The 21860-nt window shown below is 44.8% G+C and overlaps 1 protein-coding gene and 1 long non-coding RNA gene across 3 annotated transcripts in view; both read right to left on the bottom strand.

The window, feature by feature from the left end:
* The window catches only part of LOC149354189 (acid-sensing ion channel 1A-like), a 42683-nt gene that overhangs the window by 6573 nt on the left and 14250 nt on the right, over nucleotides 1-21860 (bottom strand). The window contains exons 6-7 of the mRNA XM_089575944.1: nucleotides 20071-20169; nucleotides 18515-18629 (exon numbers count right to left, since the gene is read on the bottom strand). Coding sequence (XP_089432070.1) covers nucleotides 18515-18629; nucleotides 20071-20169 — 214 coding nt within the window. The remainder of the gene's footprint in view (nucleotides 1-18514; nucleotides 18630-20070; nucleotides 20170-21860) is intronic.
* LOC149354190 (uncharacterized) lies at nucleotides 7220-11196 on the bottom strand. Of its 2 annotated transcripts, XR_016291226.1 has the most exons (4): nucleotides 10716-11196; nucleotides 10404-10493; nucleotides 9210-9313; nucleotides 7220-7334 (listed from the first exon to the last, which is right to left on the bottom strand). It is a non-coding gene; the product is annotated as an uncharacterized LOC149354190 (long non-coding RNA). The 2 variants fall into 2 exon arrangements; XR_016291225.1 differs by having other exon boundaries at nucleotides 7220-9313.

The raw sequence follows: 21860 nt of genomic DNA, 5'->3' as shown, positions 1-21860 counted from the left end.
ACTTTCAGAACAGACCATGTATATATATATATATATATATATATGACAGAAGCCAACAGCCACAGAAACCAAGGGGCACAGGGGATTTTTTTTTAAATTAATTTATTTATTTTGTGGTGTTGATCAACTTAGAATATCACTGATTATGTTTTCGCTTAAAGCTAATTGATTAGAAAAGCAGAAGAAAAAACAACCACTGCCGCCGGTGGGATCCGAACCCACGACCTCCGAATTACGCGTCCGGTGCTCTACCTCTGAGCTACGGCGACGGCTGTCAAACCTTCTGCTTTCGGGGGTATTTATATTTACAAGTAATCTAACCTTGAGAGTGTACATCAGCGCCACCCACGTTCATAAGCGGCGGACGTGGAACGTCCTGAGTTACCGCAGGTGTGACGTAAAACGTCATCGAACGTAGAGGGTGGAAGCTGCGTGATAACCCTCTTATGCTTCCTATGGCGTCAAGGCTGCCAGAACCGAGGCCCTCGCTAAGCAATTAAGCAAACAAGGGAAGAGGAATGAGGGGCTCGTTATAAATATGACAGAAGCCAACAGCCACAGAAACCAAGGGGCACAGGGGATTTTTTTTAAATTAATTTATTTATTTTGTGGTGTTGATCAACTTAGAATATCACTGATTATGTTTTCGCTTAAAGCTAATTGATTAGAAAAGCAGAAGAAAAAACAACCACTGCCGCCGGTGGGATCCGAACCCACGACCTCCGAATTACGCGTCCGGTGCTCTACCTCTGAGCTACGGCGACGGCTGTCAAACCTTCTGCTTTCGGGGGTATTTATATTTACAAGTAATCTAACCTTGAGAGTGTACATCAGCGCCACCCACGTTCATAAGCGGCGGACGTGGAACGTCCTGAGTTACCGCAGGTGTGACGTAAAACGTCATCGAACGTAGAGGGTGGAAGCTGCGTGATAAACCTCTTATGCTTCCTATGGCGTCAAGGCTGCCAGAACCGAGGCCCTCGCTAAGCAATTAAGCAAACAAGGGAAGAGGAATGAGGGGCTCGTTATAAATATGACAGAAGCCAACAGCCACAGAAACCAAGGGGCACAGGGGATTTTTTTTTTTAAATTAATTTATTTATTTTGTGGTGTTGATCAACTTAGAATATCACTGATTATGTTTTCGCTTAAAGCTAATTGATTAGAAAAGCAGAAGAAAAAACAACCACTGCCGCCGGTGGGATCCGAACCCACGACCTCCGAATTACGCGTCCGGTGCTCTACCTCTGAGCTACGGCGACGGCTGTCAAACCTTCTGCTTTCGGGGGTATTTATATTTACAAGTAATCTAACCTTGAGAGTGTACATCAGCGCCACCCACGTTCATAAGCGGCGGACGTGGAACGTCCTGAGTTACCGCAGGTGTGACGTAAAACGTCATCGAACGTAGAGGGTGGAAGCTGCGTGATAACCCTCTTATGCTTCCTATGGCGTCAAGGCTGCCAGAACCGAGGCCCTCGCTAAGCAATTAAGCAAACAAGCAATTAAGCAATTAAGCAATTTAAAAAAAAATCCCCTGTGCCCCTTGGTTTCTGTGGCTGTTGGCTTCTGTCATATTTATAACGAGCCCCTCATTCCTCTTCCCTTGTTTGCTTAATTGCTTAGCGAGGGCCTCGGTTCTGGCAGCCTTGACGCCATAGGAAGCATAAGAGGGTTATCACGCAGCTTCCACCCTCTACGTTCGATGACGTTTTACGTCACACTTGCGGTAACTCAGGACGTTCCACGTCCGCCGCTTATGAACGTGGGTGGCGCTGATGTACACTCTCAAGGTTAGATTACTTGTAAATATAAATACCCCCGAAAGCAGAAGGTTTGACAGCCGTCGCCGTAGCTCAGAGGTAGAGCACCGGACGCGTAATTCGGAGGTCGTGGGTTCGGATCCCACCGGCGGCAGTGGTTGTTTTTTCTTCTTTTTTTCTTCTGCTTTTCTAATCAATTAGCTTTAAGCGAAAACATAATCAGTGATATTCTAAGTTGATCAACACCACAAAATAAATAAATTAATTTAAAAAAAATCCCCTGTGCCCCTTGGTTTCTGTGGCTGTTGGCTTCTGTCATATATATATATATGTATATATATATATATATATATAATTCGCTTTAAGCGATAACATATTCAGTAATATTATCAATTGATCAACACCACAAAAAAAATAATTAATTAAAAAATCCCCTGTGCCCCTTGGTTTCTGTGCCTGTTGGCTTCTCTCTCAAGGGGAACGAGCCCCTCCACCCCCTTCCCTTGTTTGCTTAATTGCTTAGCGAGGGCCTCGGTTCTGGCAGCCTTGACGCCATAGGAAGCATAAGAGGGTTCTCACGCAGCTTCCACCCTCGCCGTTCGATGACGTTCCACGTCACATCAGCGGTAACTCAGGACGTGCTACGTCCGCCGCTTAAGAACGGGGGTGGCGCTGGTGAGCACTCCCAAGGTTAGGTTATTTCTAAACATAAATACCCCCGAAAGCAGAAGACTTGACAGCCGTCGCCGTAGCTCAGCGGTAGAGCACCGGACGCGTAATTCGGAGGTCGTGGGTTCAGATCCCACCGGCGGCATGTGGTTGTTTCTTCTGCTTTTACAATCAATTAGCTTTAAGCGATAACATATTCAGTAAAATTATCAATTGATCAACACCACAAAATAAATAAATTAATTAAAAAATCCCCTGTGCCCCTTGGTTTCTGTGGCTGTTGGCTTCTCTCATATATATATATATATATATATATGAGAGTGCCTGGGTTGGGCAATAATTGTGGACCTCCATAACTTTCCTATTGACGCCTGAACGTTTCAAGCTATACTTCAAAAGTTAATTTTTTTGTCTCGACTAATTATTCAAACAGGAGGACCGAAAAAATAGTACTGTAACTTTGAATAAACCCTAAACGTTCAGGCGTCAATAGGAAAGTTATGGAGGTCCACAATTATTGTCCAACCCAGGCACTTCCAACGAGATAGACTTAGCGTGGCCGTTTTTATTCGGGAAAAACGAAAGCCCGCGGAGTTTAAAAAATACCACGTGACAGCGCGCTCCGTGCGCCCGAATGAGCCGCGATTACAGCGCCCTCATCCGTGCTTTGTAAAAACCATCACTCACTTCGCGCCTTTCGTGCTGCCCAAGACAGAGCTTCGCGTTGTGCTTGGTTCGAAGATAAGCGTCAGTGGGTACGGGCGGCAGTTGAAAGAAAGCACGGCTCCCGTTTCTGCGGCGATAATTGCGCTGTCACGTTAGCAGAATTCGGGAGCAAGATCCCAACAAGCAAAGACGCGTACAACAAGCCTGATAACGTCTTGTGAATTACGCTGAAGAACAGGAGCCGCGCTTTCTTGCAATTGCCGCCCGAACCCACTGGCACTTATCTTGGAACCAAGCGCTACGTGAAGCCCTGTCTTGGGCAGCACGAAAGGCGCGAAGGAAGTGATGTTTTTTTACAAAGCACGGATGAGAGCGCTGTAATCGCCCCCCCCCCCCACACCAATATGAGTCATGTTTAATGTACTACTCCCCCCCCCCCCTTATGTAATACCCCCTCCCCCCCCAGGGGCCTTTAAGGGTCAAATAAATGATGATGATCCGGGCGTACGGAGCGCGCTGTCACGTGGTATTTTTTTAAACTCAGCGGACTTCCGTTTTTCCCGAATAAAAATGGCCACGCTAAGTCTATCTCGTTTGAAGTGCCTGGGTTGGACAATATTTGTGGAGCTCCATAACTTTCCTATTGACGCCTGAACGCTTCAAGCTATATTTCAAAAGTTAATTTTTTTGTCTCGACTAATTATTCAAATAGGAGGACCGAAAAAATAGTACTGTAATTTTAGATAAGCCCTAACAACATCCACACGATTTCAGTTCTGCAGAACGCTTAGTTTCTTTATAAATCTTGGTCCAAGTTAGCTGGGACACCCTGTGTGTGTGTGTGTGTGTGTGTGTGTGTGTGTGTGTGTGTGTGTGTATATATATATATATATATATATATATATATATATATATATATATGCACACACTCTCAGCACCACAAATAAGAACATTCCCCTATCCATCATATAACCTGCCCACCGGATTGTGAGCAAACTGACCAGCGTGGCAGGTGGCTGTTAAATTAAAAATTGGTCGTGAGAGGTTGCTCGGTAAGAGCAACCTGTGGCGCACAAGCCCCACTGGAGGCACCACCTTCCATCGCAGGGCAGTGACGCATGCATTAACCGCTGCACCACTGCGCCAGGAGTAGTACGATGATTCTCAGGCATCTATGAATGTGAAGTAGGGAATGATCCCAACACCGGAACCGAAGTCAAAACCGAAGTGCTAGCGCACCTAATTCACATTTGGTCGAACTACCCAAATCGGGTGTCATTTTTGTTTTTATTATTGAGCTAAACAAACACTGGTTTATTGATTAAAAGCGCAAAAGACGCAAACAGCGAAAAGAACCCCAGGCTAGCAAGTTTTTTTTTTTTTTTTCAAAAGAGACGCCTCACCCGTCTGCTTTACGCGCGAAAGTGTAGGGGGGTATCACGTAACGTCTAGCGCCATATTTTTGCCCAAAAGGCGAGACGGTGCAGGCGCCGTTGCCCCGGCAACCGCCGGAGAGCTCGTCTGTATATGTGCACATCGGCAGTGTCTGGGCACACAGCAAGCGCATCGTAGCCTCTCGCAACGCATCCTCGCTCTCATTCAAGCGTTGCGCTTGGAGTGTAGAGAGGCTGGCTGGATGTTATCGATTTTCTGCCTCTTTGTTTGAGAAAGGTTACCACAGCCGAAGACAGTATGTTTGCGGAAAACGTTTTCGTAGAGGCATGGCGTTCTCTTCAAAGGGTACTCGACGCTCATCAGTGCTTGTTGAATTGTTGTTAATATGATAGCATTAAGAGGACCATGAGGCGAAAACGGTACGGCGGCATCGGCGTCTGTGTGAAGCTTCCACGTACCGGATGGTGTTTAGGAGAATTTGCCGCTCTCTACCTGCCGCCTGCCAACCATACCCCTTTCCAGTTGAAGGGGAGAGGAGGAAGCCGCTGAGCAAAGAATGACTCAGCAAAAATGAAAATGACTAAGGAGGAAATGACTCGGACAACAGCAAGCCTACATGCAGAATACACAGCGCCCCGAAGAACTCTCCGTGCAAAAATGAGGCTTGCGGGAGCTATTCCTTGTCGCATTGAGTCTCAGAAGCGACGCCGGTGGCTGTGTGTGAAAGAGCCACCTGCTTGTGCAGTGGCGAATCGCTTAACCGCTGCACCACTGCGCCGGTATACTGGTATGAGGACTCGCTGCGATCTAACAATGTGACACATTTTGCGTTGCGCAGTCGGCATTGAAATAGAAACGGAATTATAATAGTAGATTGGGGAGTGAAATACAATGGACTCCGGTTTGGAGTAGAATCAGAACTGGAATAGATTGGCGAATGCAAGAAGAATGCTATCGCGTTTCCACCGCATCAATCCAACTGATGGCCTCTAATTTTTTTTTTTCTCATCGACGCACATGGCTCTTGCTCGCCGACCAGTTTTACTGCATTTTTCTTATTGACATAGGTACAGGAAAACCTGACAACGCGTTCCAATGGCCTGTAGCGTTGCAGCTGTAGTGCATGAGCAATCACGCATCGTCTATTGTGCACAAAAAGACGTTTCGGCACGTTTTAAGCCGGGTGCTTAGCTCGCATCTGCGTCATTTCTTGGGGTGACGGTGTAAAACGTCAACACTCTTTTGACTGCTCTCTACGCAGGTTCGTTATTGTTCGCTAGGTCGTCCATGACATTCAAAGATGGAGCCATTACCTCAAAAATATGGCTTTTGCGGCGTAGTATTTCCAGTGTTGGACCAGTGAATTGACAAATAGTAAGCTGGTTAACTAATTGTTAAAATTAACTTTTTAACTTGTACAGTTAGGCGCACTGTTGCCGCATTGGTTAGTTGCCTTTTCCCAATTGTGAACTGGAAATTTCCTTTTTTTTCCACAAAATAATTTTTTTGCAAAAAGAATGACTTTAGAGTGAATACCGCCAACGAAATCAATAGAAAATATCAATCCGGTAAAATTAAATACAAAGCCCACGAATTATCAAAATCGGAGAGACAGCTTTTCGTAGCGGCTTCCAACTCGCCAGCGCAGCTTTCTATGCATACTCAGCGTTACAACAGAGTCGCTAGCGGCCTGCGCTACCCTCCGACAAAAAAGCCTGTTGTGCTGCGCTTCATCGTATATCGTCATCGTCGCTTCGTTTTGATAAGTTTTGAGATGAGATTGTTGCATGCGCGACTTGCGTTTAGGAGGTTCGAATTAAAGGGTATGCTTTTCCGCATGCTCGAAAAATATCGCGCAGCATGGTGTAAGCGACGCACTTTCTCATGGCATGTTGGGGAGGTACCTAGGCCCGGACCAAGCACTGAAGCGTGCGAAACAGGTGTTCGCAGTGCTCTAACCGCACCGACGAAGTCCACATGGTCCTTTTTTTTTTTTCAAGTTCACGATTCTGGCGTTAAGCAACTACACTCTAAGAAAAAAAGGTGTGATCTTAGTCTTTTTGGGGGGTAAAACACTTGTCGCTGAGCTGACACCTTTTTGGGGGTAAGGTTACGCTGTTTCTTGGAGACTAAGTATTTATGCTCTCGCACATAGAGTAATATTACGCTCTAATAGCCTAAACTTGCACTGACATAAGAAGAGTAACTTTAAACCAGTTAGGTATAACATTACGCCTTTCTAAAAGGGGTAAATGTTAGCCTGAGGAAAGCATAAACATATCCTAGCATGCAAGGTGCAAGTTTGCACCTTTAGCAGGTAAATTTATGCTATGTATAGAAGTGCAAAGTTACTTTGTCAAAGACTAAACTTATACCGTCATAAACAGAGCAAAGTTTGCACCCCTGTGGTGCAAGCTTATACCCTTACATGATGGATAAAGTTACCCTTCTAGTGGTACAAAGTAATGCCCTACTGCAAGGGGTATCTATACACTACCCGGTGGTGTATTTATACTGTCCACACGAGAGCATTATTACCCTTCTGTAGCGTAAACCTGCCCACTGAATGCAGAACTAAAGTTGACCCATATGGTAGAAGCCCAAGTCTTTCTGGAAGTGCAGGCAGTGTCAAAATGTTGCAAATCTTTCATGTGAGATGGTCTGTGTCATTGTGTGTTCAGGTGCAGGTACTACTGCAGAATGTACACAAAGAATTCATAAACGAATCGGAGAAAGAAACATACCGTCATATTTATTTTGTCACATGCTACACCATATTACAGCAATGACCCTGGCAGTCTTCTTCATACAGGTGGAGGCAGTATGTACCATGTATTTGACCTGCACAGAGAAGAAAACATATAATGAATTTTGCAACCACAAAGCTCAGACGACGTGACCATGGGCTTAGTTAATTCAGGTCTAAAAGTGTAAACCACACAAAAGGCAGGGATAAATGGAAATGCATGAAACAATGCCACAAGTGCAGGCTTCTGTTTATTATTGAGAACCAAAATCAGAAAAGATATGCAGGAAAAACAAAACATGTCCTAAATGGCAGCTACTTAATCACTCACATATGCTGACATTATCACAAGCACAGTGGCTTCTCAGGAAAAATCCAGAATATTGTGCCCAGCTGCACGGTCAGGCTGTAGGCATCCCGGATGCCAGACTAAGAAGAGGGTCATATCAAGAAACAGAAAAACATGTGCATGAAATGGAAGCTACTAAAAGGTGATAAAATGAAATGCCGTTTAACAAACCCTTCCCTCCATTCTCGTGTTTTTATTTCTCCGTATCTAGAGTGGTTAAGGTTTCATGCAGCCCTTGCTAACAATATGTCTCTGGTCTCTGATGCCATTATATGATTTGTTGCCCATACAGTGAATTTGCTTCCTAAAAGGGAAGTGTAGGTGATTATCTGAGCATCAATCAGTGATACTTCCAACTGTAATTTTCCCTGCATATATTACCTGTGAATTCATTTCCAATTAGCAAACAGCAGGAAGCTTGTCCCTGTGATGGCATTTTTGGGTGCATTCCATTGTCACAGCCTTTCGATACAGTTTAAATACCTGGTGAAAGGCCTATGCACAAAGGCTATGCACTATAAATCTTAGTGTACCACTCCTGGAAAACAAAGAAAAGCTTTCGGCTAAATGTGAAATAATAGCAAGGGCAACTTACACATCTAAAGAATTGTCTCCATGCATGAGGTAACGTCATACCCAAAAAATTATTTGGACCACATTATAATACAGATACTTTTTATTCACGTTCATAGCCTGTTTCATACTACACCTCTACATTATGCCTGTGCAAAAAGCTTTGGTTATGGACTGGCCTTCACTGACAGACTACATTAACTACACAAGCAGCACAGAACAGTCTCCTTCTAAAGCACTATTTTTGCTTGAAGAAATTACAAATCTCGTCTTCTTATTTAGACAGTGCTGCTTCTTCCAATGCTTGCAGCATATGCAGCAGCAGTAATTCTCATGAATTACATTTTGCTGGCACAATAGAATGTTACCTTTACACATCTTTTCAGATGCTTAGCATAATGAAATTGTAAACACTGACTGACAGCATTCAAGAATGGCTATTAAAACAGTTGCCTTCCATATCTGCTGTCACATGCAGTGCACGTGACCTTAATTAAATTTTAAGTTCACTCCGATGTGAAATGAAACTAATATGGATTCATGTGAGTTATTGGAAATTATTCACATCAGCGAACAGCACCTTCCTACTCAAAAAGAAAGTGTGAACAGTGCAAAGAAGATTAACAGCCTCACGTAGCTGCATATCACATTAAGCTTCACATGCATAAACGGTGCTAGTCATATTAGCTTGGTAGCATGCCACCCTGCCAAGCATTACCATAACTGTGTCATTTTTTTCTGACGTCAGCAACATGGATTGTAGGCAGCGCCTCTCAAACTAATTCAGTATGAAATCTTTGCTGAAGTCCAGCCTACTTTTGCAGAAAAAAAACTGCATTTATACTTCATGTCATAAAAAGTGGTCACAATTAATCAAACCATTATTCAGAAATTCTTTCAGAACTAAGTCCTCGAAAACATTGAAAAGCTCTAAAATCTCTGTAATAGAATGGCTGCAGCTGTGCAACATAGCATACTATGTTCACGGATGGACATCAAGTGATGATGAACTTGCAACAATGTCCCAATTACATAAAAACATACATACCACACACATCTAGTCCCGGCCACTTGTACGGAATCCAGGCTGAACTTCGGTGCTAGGAGTGACAATGGTTGTGCACCTTTGCATCCCTCCTTCTCCCAGGTGCACTGCAATAGAGGCGTCATTTATAGCATTAGTGTAATGGTTAGTGATAACTTATATGTTCATTAAACCACATAATGGCAGCACACATGCTCAAAAAACGACAGGAATAGTTTGAAAACGAGAAACAACTTTTGATTCCAAATTTTTATCCATTACAGCACTGTCACATATTTATAACAGGCATAACTGACGCAGTGCACTGGCACAATAAGCCTAGACAAACTTCTACAGCACAATGGCCTATTACCAGTGAATTGTCACTAAGTGCCTAACATAATTAACACATTTTCTAACAGCCACTGCAGAAAAAAGAAAGAACTATACTGTTACTGCTTACGAGATTGACAGTATTCATTACAGAATTTTTTTTTCGTTGACAGATTACCGCAGTGCAACCAAAATCCTTATTGTTCTAAACAGAAAAGCTTAGATACTAGCGTATTCTTCTATTCAATCTCTTAGAGCGACATCAAACCTAAAGTCTCACTCTTTCACAAGAGAATACAAGAGCACAAAAAGAGGTGACATAGACTGTACGCTTTTGTGAGCTAATGTTTGGCCACCAACTAGCCCCGACCTTTTCACTAGTAAAAAGAACTAAACAAGTTCACTTTTCTCTATTAGTTCTCAGCCTGAGTGAAGAGCCAGTTACATATCAACTTAACACCATTAGCAAGCGCATCTTGCCATTCGAATGCAGTAAAACTGCTGGCATGATATGTCACATTCTGGGTTAGCAAAAATATTGCAAGGTGTAAGCGAAAACGGCCGCATGCCAGGAAGCGCAGAGCACAAATGAGCTGCTAATTTCATGCCTATGAATAAATAAATTTCACGTTTACTGTTTTATCGTTTGCTTGCTACTCCGTGGTAAAGAAAAAAAATTGACGCCGTCCATTCGCAAAAAAAAAAAAAAAGCGGCCTGGCAGAAGGAGTTGCCTTGCAGCGCTAAAATTATAAAGGGATTATGGTCCAATAGGAATCACATACAGTGCTGCAGTAGATGTGAGCACTGCGCGCAGTACGTGCCACAGAAGCGCGCACACTAATTTACTCGCCCCTTTCTGAACGGAGACTGCGGTTTGGACTTACCTTATTGAATGGTCGTGAGCAGGGACAAATACTTGGCGTTGAAGAGACGACTGGCAATGTTCTTTCGCACGGCAGACGAAGGATCAGAGCCTGCAGCGAAAGAAAGCATGAGAAAGACGCCGGCAGATTGCGCCGCTGCGATCGTGTGTTGTACACGATAGGCTCCCTCCGGCCGCACGCGACCGGCTCAAAACAAGAAATAGCAACAAGCAGCGGCTCGCGCACACAATCCATGATAAAAAATCTGTACTGAACACACCATAACTTGATGGCAGGAAACAACCCGTATGACCAAACGAAAATGTCACTTACTTGTACGGTTGAAATTGGGCGCAAAGAATCCGTACGATGAGGGCGCCGCGACGATCTGGCGTGCGCTGTTTCTTTCAGACGTTGACTCTTTCGCGAAGATGTCGCCCACTGCAGCGTCACACATCGATGAAGCTTGCACGATGAAGTAATCGCTGAACAGAACCTAAACGCACACAGGCCCGTACTGCAAGATGAAATGAGGAATGCGCGTCGCGACTTGCACGCACGGCACCCAGGCGCGGTAAACAGCGGCTTCGTCTTCGACTCTACGCGAGCGGCCAATCCAAATAGACAGGCACGTGATCTGAAGAGAGAGAAGGAAGAAACCAGGAGAAACTACAACCCATCGCCAGCCATCGCTTCCAAAGCTTGCTTCGCGCCATAGAGGAATTACAGAGGAGGTTTTCCTTCCTCCATGCTTCGTGCCTTTCTTTCGTTCCGCCGGACCCCGCGCTTCCCCTCTTTTCCTTTTCTCCGCTGACTGAAAGAACGTCTCCGTTCCCAGTAGTGTCCCAAGGTCAAGCCGCCCGCGTGCGGGCGACAACCTTTGGTCCTTGCAATGTGCTGGTAGCTTATTTTTGCATGCGCCTCTCTGCCCTTGTAGCACGTATTTTTCCGCGCTTTCGGCGTGCGCACAACTCTTCCGTTATCGGAGACAACGAGCGCGGCGAGACTCGTCTTATCAGTCCTTGCAGTATCCCTTTGAAGCTTTTAATGCAGCCAGCTATTACGCAGTATGAATTACGCAGATGCTGCCGTAAATGTGTGGCGTATGCAACAGAATAGTTTTCAGAGCAGCTGCAGCTTAAAGTTACGAGCATCATTCGGAAGTTCTCGTCAGCTCTCATTTACTACCGCGTACAGAAGGCACTGCGAAATATATATCAATAAACTGCCCTTCCTGTACTTCTAAATCAGTCATAGAACCGGCTAAGAAAGCGATGTGAATGCTGCAGCATTATTGATTCAATGTCAGGCACAGTAACAGTTTTAAATACTGATATTGCCGCGTGATATTGCTGCGAGAAATTTCAACTTTCTTTTGTGCTTATGGGGCCGCACGTGTGAGGAGAATCCGAAGAAAAAAACCGCTCTGTGCAAAAATAGTTTAACTCAATCGAAATAGACACAGCTGTAGAAATATTGATTTAATAAAGCCGCATCGAGTGATCAGAAGCGTCAGGCAAACAAAGGGGATTCACAACATTTGAACATTTGAGGAAGATGGCGCAGAAGAGGGCTTCAAACGACAGTCGACAACTGCTGATGCAGCAGTTCTCACCTCTCATCGTTCCAGTGTTCGCGAAGTTCTCAAAATATTTTCAAAATGGGTCAACAGAGCAGAAATGGAGCACTGCCAGCGCTATGCCAGCAAGCATCCGTTAAGACGCTTCAACCGACTGGTTATTCGGGCGATTCCGTCTATTATACGCGCTTTCATTTTATTCAATATAGGCAGTTGCCACCGCTGAATTTATGCTTTTGTTAAAGATTGGTTCGTCAGTGCGATACAATGTGTCCTTTAGCTCAGTTTTATTTGTGCATACAAGACAAAAGTCTCAGTCATCCGAAGCAACTTACGATGATGAAGGAAAACCTGCCGGTTTATACGCCGTAGTTTCATTTATTTTCGAGCTTGGGTCTTCGGGCTGCGTCTATCTAGTGCAATGTACTGTTTAGTGCTTCTCATTAGCCTCTAAAAGAAAGAGTTATTTCCTGACGCATGAACCATTCCATAAGAATTCACAATGCACTGCCGCAATATAAGCGCCTTGATTACTGTTTCCTCTGGCACCCGGTTTGTTGCGGAATTCGATGCTTCCATAGCGCTACAGTTCGAAAAAAAAAAAACTGGAGGCAGTCAACTTCATTTCTGAATATCAATACTATACTTGAGTGCATTAAAGCTGCGCGGAACAACCTAAAAGATAAAAGTTACGTACACGTTCACTGAGTTTAAGCTAATTTCTGCTCTTGTAGGCGTGCAGCACAATGTCATACGCAAGAGAAGTTCGAATAGACTTAAATCGCGTTGGTCACCTCGCTCCCTGTTTATCAATTTAATATAAGCTGAAATTGAATTGCTTCTATGTGAAACACTTGTACGCGCCAAAACATGATCAGGAAATGCAGCTATCTCGAAAACTGATTACTATGGGCTTCGCTATCTTGTGCTGAGAGAAAGGATCTGTACACTTGTTGGAAAGGAAACGTAGAAATGTCTTTTACGCTGCGTTGAGGAGTTTCCGAGCAGATGTACAAATGCTGGTGATCTCATAGTAGACCAGCAAAAGTGCGACTCTGAGGCCTGGCTCGTGTCTTGGTAAAAGTGCTCTAAACAAAAATGTACCTATATATATGGAATGGTCAGGCCACGTTCACAACTCAGTTCAGATGCAGAATTATTCCTTCCCTAGTTTCTTGCATTTTTGTTTTTCAGCGTTGTCAGTATTAGTGGTGAAGATCACGCGTTTATCAGCGAGTAGGGCTCTTTTTTGTTGTTGAAATGGAGCAGAAATATGAGAGTGCAATTTATTCGGGATTTGCGTTACATTGCATCTTCAGCTAACATAAAATTACAGCGTCAACAATCTCGCTCGTTCGTCTGATTTTGATTTATTAACTTGTATGCATGTTAACCTGAACCCTTTCTGTTATTCGTCTGTTATTTGCTTAGGAACATGTGCCACAACGAGGGGTTATTCAAAAAGCAGTGCACGTTATTCGAAATTGTACGGAGGGAATTAACCGCCCTGGTACTTATCGTACGCTATTAGAAAATGAAGAACAGCGCTGACTAATAGAGCTCACGCTGGCTGTAAAGCAAAACTGTTCCTTTTAAAGCTTTTATTACCTCTTTAATAAAAGCTTAACCACAAGCCGATATTATAAGCGCAATAATTTTCATGCCTCTGGTGTGTTGAAGCGCTAAACTGTTGATTTCGTTCAGAGCTGCGATTGGTCAGAGGAGTAACACAGCACCGATCATGCCGTCTGTCTTTGCTGACTTACTTCTTTTTTAAAATGATATCCAATCATGAGTATGAAAGCACATGCACCGAATATTAGTGATTATTTTGGTCGTTAGCAACCAAGAGCATGTTTGCATGCGTGATGGTTGTCGTGGCCGATCGCGGCCAATGCACCTTTTTTCAGTAACGTTCTGTGCATCCGCCAAGCCGCTTCGTCCGCCATTATTGCCGACCATGTCAGGCGGAGATGGGCAGAAGATCGCTGTACGTGTTCTTCGAAGAAATAGCTTCTGGTCCCTTGAAGAAGCGAGGAGGCGCGGTCAGTGTCGCCAGCGCGGGTGAAAGGATCAATGCAGTGGGGGAGCGTGAGCCAGCGTAGCTTTTAACTATTGTCCTCAAAATAACCCCGCCACCCCGCTTTCGGGAGAGGACCATCTTCGAGAGGGAGGGGAGGCGGTGAGGGCTGCATACTTTGCTGTACAGCGTCTTCGCGCAGAGGGAACACAGCTGGTTTGAAGAGTAAAAAAGGGGGTAAGTTTTCTGAAAGAGACTAACGGCCTCCACCACCTCCACACGGGTGTAACGATGCACTCTGCAAAGTGCATCGTTAGTCCATGCGCCTTCAGATAGCATAAGTCGTGAAGATGCACCCTTCTTACACCCTTTTTTCTTAGAGTGTATAACGTAGTTACTTGACGGAAGCCAACAGTCATCGTGTGTCATCTGCGCCTCGAGGGGAGGGATAAAAGAGGGTGCGAAATGAAGTTTAACGAGCCGAAGTGGAGGGTCCCCGCCTTCTCATGTTCTCAGAACTAACAGATGGGCGCATTTGGTATATCCTCCATTGAAATCCGGGTGCCGCGGGCATTTGACTCCGTGCCTATAGCGACCCCGCACCTTCTCTCGAACTTACCTCCTTCACCCATCCGCACCCCTAGACCGAACGATCAACCCACACCGCGCGCGGGGACAAAAGCCCTGCCTAGCCTCGGCTGCATTGCGAAGATTATCTGAATGAATCCCTGCAGTCAGTGTGCACGAGGAGGGATCTGCTATGGGAAAATGAGAAAGCTGTCCCCTTCCCAGCTTTCCAAAAAAGAATGCAGCTATGGGCGTCCCACCCCGGCCTCTTGTGCAGTGTACCCGTGCCGCGCCCGCGATTAATTATATTAATTATATACTGCGGCTCTGCAGCCAAGGCTAGGAAGGAAAAAGAAGAAGACGGGCCAAATTTCTGCACCCAAGACTAGTCAGGCCTCCACGATGAAAGACTTTTCGCTGTATCTCTAGACATTTTCCCCAGAAAACACATTTGGAACAGCAGTTTTCAGTGACACCGAAAATTTCCCCACATTTCCAATGGGTTAAAGATAAATTTTCCCTTTTTTTCTTTGTAGCTTGCTTTTCCCACGATATGGGAAATTTCCCAAGATTCGGCAACACTGGTTAGGCGCCTAGTTGCAATTAGATATTTGAAGCCGGTCGTTAGTAATAGCCAAACCAGTTTTTAGAATTTCGAAAACGGGTTTATCCTCGGCGATGTGGCTCGACAAAACTTGGCTATATCGTGCCAAAATACACTTACTTTCGAAAAGCATGCAGGCAAAGCAACCTTTCCAGTGCATGTAACTAGCCAAAAAAGTCAAATTTTGTCGAGCTACAGCGCCAAAGGCAATTGCGTTTTCTAAATTCTAAAAACTGAGAGGGCTATTGCTAACGACCGGCGACAAATTTCTAATTGCAACTAGGTGCCTAACTCTAATAGTTAAAGAATTAATTATTAAAATTAATTAACCAGTTACTACTCAAAATTTTAATTATTCACCGGTTTTCTGGCGTCCGCCAAGAGTGGTGATACTATGATTAAAAAGCCATATTTTGACCTCAAGAGACCTTTTTTGAGAATAACTTAAAGTCTTCCCTGAAACGCCTGGTATAACAGGCCTTCCCTTTTCTTCTTTTCCCCCTCAATCGTGACATACCGCTGCATATCAAGTCTAGCGCAGAACACTGAACACGTTCTGCGCAGCGTGACAAGAGCAAACAAAGTACAAGTTTCCATCGGACTCTTTCCAAATGATGAGGCCGACATATCAGAGAGCCCGCGATTCGAACTTAGGCAATCTTTTTGCAATAAGCACGCAATTACTCATTCGCATCCCCATAAGCGCAGCCGTATGGCTACAAAGCAAAGATATACAGATTTCACAGAAGCTTCGTAGTTGAAGAAAAATTTGTTCAGGCATGGGGTTCGAACCCGGGTCCACCCCCTCTCCGGGGCAGTCACTTTATCAACTGAACTAACTAGGAACGTTAGCAAATAGCTAGATGAGGCCGAATAGATTAACAACTCAAAGCTGGAACGGTGTTAGACCCCTAAGCGCCTTGGACGAAATATTTTTGCTGTTCTGCTCTCCTTCTCTGTCCTGTGCCTGATTTTTTTTCACCCTTCCGACATAGGCTCTAAAGCTACCGGGTACGAGCCTCCTTCATCAGGTGCCACGGTGCCCTTTCAACCTACGTGCTGCTTCTATGTTTTCTCATCCTGGAACGAGCGTTTTGCCCCACAAAGACTACTAATGCAGCAAAAACAGCTTTACGCTTTAAGCTGTTTGTTAAGAGCAACTGCACCACTTTTTGAAAATTCCGAAATATTCAAGGATTCAAATCTATATAAGCTGCAGGTAAATCATGCTAAATTTTTTTTCTCTGTCCTTTAAGATGATGACGTAATCGACAATTAAATTTGAGGTTTCTCCTCACAGAAGGGTGCAGAGAAGATCGATGTGACATTCCGGACGGTAAGATTTCAAATTTCCGTCAACCGTAGCGTGTCATGCGTCGTTAGATGCTGCGAAACAATGCTTCGCGGGCTTTGCCTTCTGTGTCACTGGTTTTCTTCCTTCAAAGAAAGCATCTATGCGTTGGAAATGTGCCGATACTGTTGACGGCGTCATCATGAGGCCCTCACTTGGTCCTGTGCGCTGCGATGAAGCATGAAGGCCTTCGCGATTTTAAACGGCGATTACGTCACTATTTGAAATGCTAGCCCAGAAGTACTTCGCTTGCTTAACCTGCAAGTTTCTCAGATTCCACCGCTTTAAGCTTGTTGAATTTAAAACCTGCGCACTTTCCCTTCAAAGGAGTGGAGACACCAAATTTTTCTTAATGTGTTCTTGCTCTGGAATGATGCGTACGACATTAGTAAACATGGGTCACCATGTAGAATTCGTCAACTCTCAAAAAATAATTCGTACTTTATTTTTTTTTGCCTCTGTAGCTTCAGTTTCGGTTTCAGTTGCCAGACAATGGTTTCGACGTCACAAGTGAGCCTGAGATCGCGTGAGGCACACAAACACTGCAATATAACCGCTACTTTGTCGTTTCAGAACTCTCATGCTGAACTGCGCCAGAAGCCGGAATGACAGAAAGTGATTAAATAGCTATTATACTGCAGCTTTTGTATGCCTCACGTGATCTGGTACTCACTTGTGACGTCGCAACTGTCTTCGACTGCTGAAGTTGAAAGCGAAAAATTATACTGATCACAGGCGGATTTCGCGCCGTGATTCATTTTTACTAATGCCTTACGCATGATTCGAGCGCGAAAATATACTACAAAAATGTTGGTGTATCTACCCCTTTAAAGGTACACCAGACGGTAAGTCCAGCTATATTGAGCGATTAGGGTCATGGGATCGCAATTATGTCATTTTTATCGCGAACAGCGCTTGGATAAGCTAGAAAATTGCTTAAAACCGAAAGACGTGCGACATCACTCGTGGATTCTGGTAACGACCCCCCGTCAAGTGGATTCTTCGCCGGACACGATTAGTTCGTCGATTTCACGCACAACGCTATTTCGATGGGAGGAGGAAAATAGCGCGGCTAAGGAGGGAGGCTAGAGCGGCAAGCGGCCGAAACGATAATGCGAAGTGCCGCTCGCTTTGTACGTCGCCCAGTCGGCCTTGGTGAAAATGTCGTGAGCAGCAACATCATAATCGCAAGCCACGCACAAGTTCAATCGCGCTCTTCCCGGTGAGAAAATAGATGATGCGGAGTATGGTGGCGCCATCTGTTACACCGACTGCAAGTGCTGAATCAACACGGCCATCTGAGCGGCGGGTCAGTTTCGTTTAGTTTCCGTTCAATTTTCTTAGCAACGAAGTAAACTTATTGCGATGAAGAAAAAACTTCGACAGTGTTCCCGAAGGGCAATCCATCACCAGTATAGCACAACTTCTTGGTTACGCCTGTATTTCTCTTCAGCGACCCTTTAAGCTAAAAACATATGTTTGCTTGAAACGTATATAAACAACAACTTGCCAAATAACCAAAACGTCTTCCGAGGTGTGCTTGATGAACAGAACAGAGCATCGAAAGAACGACAAAATGTAATAAAACGTGGTATATATCACGTGTTCTGGCATTCTAAGCGGTTTTACTTGTAGGATTAGGGGGCGAATGGTTACCGTTGGGATAAAGGGGACCGCACCCCAAAAGAGGGTTGTAAGCGAAAGTCATCACAGCAACATGCGAAAAGTCGTCAAGCATACGGGGCCAGCTCTGCCATGGGATCACACCCACAAAATGTTGGTCACAAGGGTCCTTATAACACGGCGACTCTCTTTGTTCAGTCAAAATCAATACATTTTTATTGTCCAACAAGCTGACTGGTTTGGTGGACGATATCAACCAACCATAGGGGGGGGAGGTATTCCTCGCAGCCAATGACGATTGGCGAAAAGAATACAAATAGATCGAACAAAATTTAGAATGCGATCCTTAAATTCAGCAAATCCTTCAGAAATGCAGAGCGCTCCATACCGTCTCTGATGATGTCGCAGACCTGGCCTCCGAATGTTGCAGCAAACTCGTGGTGCGTGCGAACGCACTGACAGTGCTTCATCTCCAGTGACATCTCGCAGTTCTGGACACATATCTGAACGGCAGAATGCATACAACATCGACAAAGGTCACAACCCATGAGATGAACGTGGAAAAAGCATAAAAAGCCAAACGCAGCATTCGCATGCGACATGCATGATTAATCTACAGTCAGGTCGCCTGTGCGAAATGTGCACTCTGGGAAACGAGTGCGGATCAGACAACGGCCAAAACGAACTTAACCACAGCTTACTGTCTTCTTAAAAGCATAACAATAATAAATCTCGCATAAGCGTGGCTTGTCTCATGGGCGTCCGCCTTTCTCGTGCCTAATGAAAAACCGATAGCTTGCTTGTTCAGCACTACACAACCCTACATAGACGTGTAGCAGCTTCGACCCGCATTTGATCACTGTTTACTGCAACTGCTAAGTTTCATGGCTGGTCAAGTTCATGATCGGGCAGTAACTGCGAATGTCTACTCGACCAAACGCATAAGGCGTCCGCTGTTACGGAATCATAGTAAAAATTGCCTCTCGGTACCGTCGTCGCCTCTGGTAAATATAGAAAACGCACAGCTGGGGCCTCGGTTTTCTGTTAACGATAAAGGTTGCACGGTAGACGCTATGCGAAGGGCTTCTAAATGCCGGAATGATGCTGAAGCCAGCTAAAGAATCAGCGCTGCATCTGTCAAGTCGGCTGCGCCGCAACGCAATAGAATATCTACCCTCATCGGGTTCAGGTGGCAGCCACTCGGTGAATAGCGTTACGAGTGTCGCGGGAAAAACAGTCGCGCAACTCATCTCCCAGCGGGAGCATAAACCGGGACAGTAAACTGAATGTGCTCGAAGTGACCCCTATGCTGTGGAACTGAACGTCTAGCGTGGTGAAAGCTAGAGCAAGCGCTTTCACCCTGTAGTGCTGTATACCGCTAAAAGCGCTGCACAACTTCCGTAAGACCGAACATATTGTGTCGTCAGAAAGCTAAGTGCGCTCTGTTGGCCACATCTCTTGCTACTGCCGCTCAGATATGGCATAATTGCAGCACAGGCTTGTGCTGCAGTGTTGCCGCATGAGTATACGAACAAATGTGCGTGCTTCCTGTTCAAGAGAGACACCCAAATGCACAATATGGAAAACTTCGATACGCATCAGTGATTATTCCCTTTTACTCATTTTTTTTAGCAAGAGCATAATGTACGGTAACTGCTCCACCTTCGTCAGGCACTCAGAAAACAGTAATAAGAGAAAATACATGTGATTCATAATTTACAGCGTTTCGAACAGGACTCGAGGACTGTCTGTCAAAATGCGATTGCAGAATACAAGTGCGCCAGCGAGAAGACAGAATATTTAGGAGACTAAAGTGAGTAGTGATGCTCAGCACGCGGGTTGCAAAGCAAAAACCAAAGAAACTTAACAAAGAACCCCCTCCCCCCCCCCCCTCCCACCCCTGCTATTAAGAAAAAAAAAAGGAAACTATACGAGTGGACTTACGTCCTGGGTGTAGTATCCGAAATATTTCTTTTGATTCCCCATGGAGATGTAGTCTATGCAGCTCGACTTGTAAGGGGCCGGCAAACGCTCCACTTTTTCCTGTGTGCGGCAAAATGCCGAGAGCGGCAACAGATGATTGAGTGAACCATCACTCGACTCATGACACATCACTGCCGAACCACACGCAACTCTGTGCAGAAACTGAGGCTGCCACGAAGCTATATGTGTCAAGCTTAAGCGGCTGCGTTGAAATGAAGCTCAGTTTAATGTGTTGTATTATAAATGCTGATATCATAAAGCTCCCTGTTTTCCAACGACATGAACATATGAGAAAGAGGTTGGTGCTAAATAGTGGCGCTGGCTTCTGCTTTTCAGAGAAAGGAATAAAAACGCTGAAAGTCTGCCGCAGTGAACACTCAGAAGACGCACAACGTAACATACAGCGATATGTCACATGACGCAATGCAATATTTGATGAACAGCTCAAGACGTCAGTAATATTAACAAGAAATTTTAGACGCAGGACCCTAAATGGCGCCTCACAAGTGAAGCTTGTCTGGACCGGCGGGTGGAATCAAATAGCAGCATGCGCGCACGCACAATTTGCAGAAGTTCGTTTGGATGGTGAAGAAAAATGTCCCTCACGCAGCACTCGAAGGCTGCTCAGGAGAAGGGCCTATAAAGCGCAAGGTACACGTGAAACCGTTTACGCGAGCTCACCAACAACAGAACGGCGCGAAATAGCGTTCCCGCATAGCTGCATCTCGTTTAGGTCGATAGCTATCGGAGTGGGAAGTCGCGAACGACACGGCCTTTAGCGTTGGTACTTTTAAATTAAGCCGTTACGAAACAACCTAAAGGGACTCCGGAGACGAACTGAATCAAGTTGGCCTGCAACTATGAATTACCGCATCCTAATGACAAACAGCGTCAGTTCGCTGAAAATGAAGCTTTTGTAAGCCAGAAAACACACAAAAAAAAAACGAAATTCAGGTGTCGCTTTTATTTGTTTATTTATTTATTTATTTAAATACCCTAAGGGCCCGGGTGGGCATTACATAGGGGGGGACAGCAAATAACACAACTACTCAAGCTTCACTTCATGCATAATACAGATAGAGAACAAAATAACTAGGTGTTAATTATCAAATTCGGTTTTTTTTATACATCATGGGCATGGTGCACTGGGCAATAAGCAAAAATAATATGTACATGCATACGGCAAAGCAGGGGTACAAGGCGACAAGTTCAAACAGACGACAATGCTGCGCCTGATTCAAGAAATGTTAGTAGCGCTGAACGGAAAGATGATGGTTCAGTGATAGCTACAATGCTAGCAGGTAAACCATTCCATTCCCTTATAGCCAAGACTAGCGGGGAATTCTGATATTTCTTTGTGCGGGCGAAAATTGTTTGAATTTTATGCGCATGGTCGGTTCGAGATGATATGTGATGTGCCGCTGTGATGTGCCTCCGTGCAAAAGATGAATGGTTGTAGTAGAGGGAGTGGAACAACGATAGGCGAAAAAATTTGCGTCGTATGTTGAGGTCCAGAAGATTTAGAGACTGTTTTATTGCAGTAACGCTCTGAAATGGAGAGTACGACCGTAAAATAAAGCGTGCTGCCTTATTTTGCACTGATTCTATAGACCTAGATAAGTTTCCTTGGTGGGGATGCCATACTACCGAACAATATTCCAATGATGCCCGAACTAGAGATGTGTAGGCCAGCAGTTTGGTGTCAGGGTTAGCTAGAGATAAACGACGTTTAAGCAGGCCTAATTTTTTCA

Source organism: Amblyomma mixtum, chromosome 3 (genome assembly GCF_055824585.1).
Source record: "Amblyomma mixtum isolate Tamu chromosome 3, ASM5582458v1, whole genome shotgun sequence".
Classification (NCBI taxonomy): Eukaryota; Metazoa; Arthropoda; class Arachnida; order Ixodida; family Ixodidae; genus Amblyomma; species Amblyomma mixtum.
This window is presented reverse-complemented; position numbering and strand designations above follow the sequence as displayed.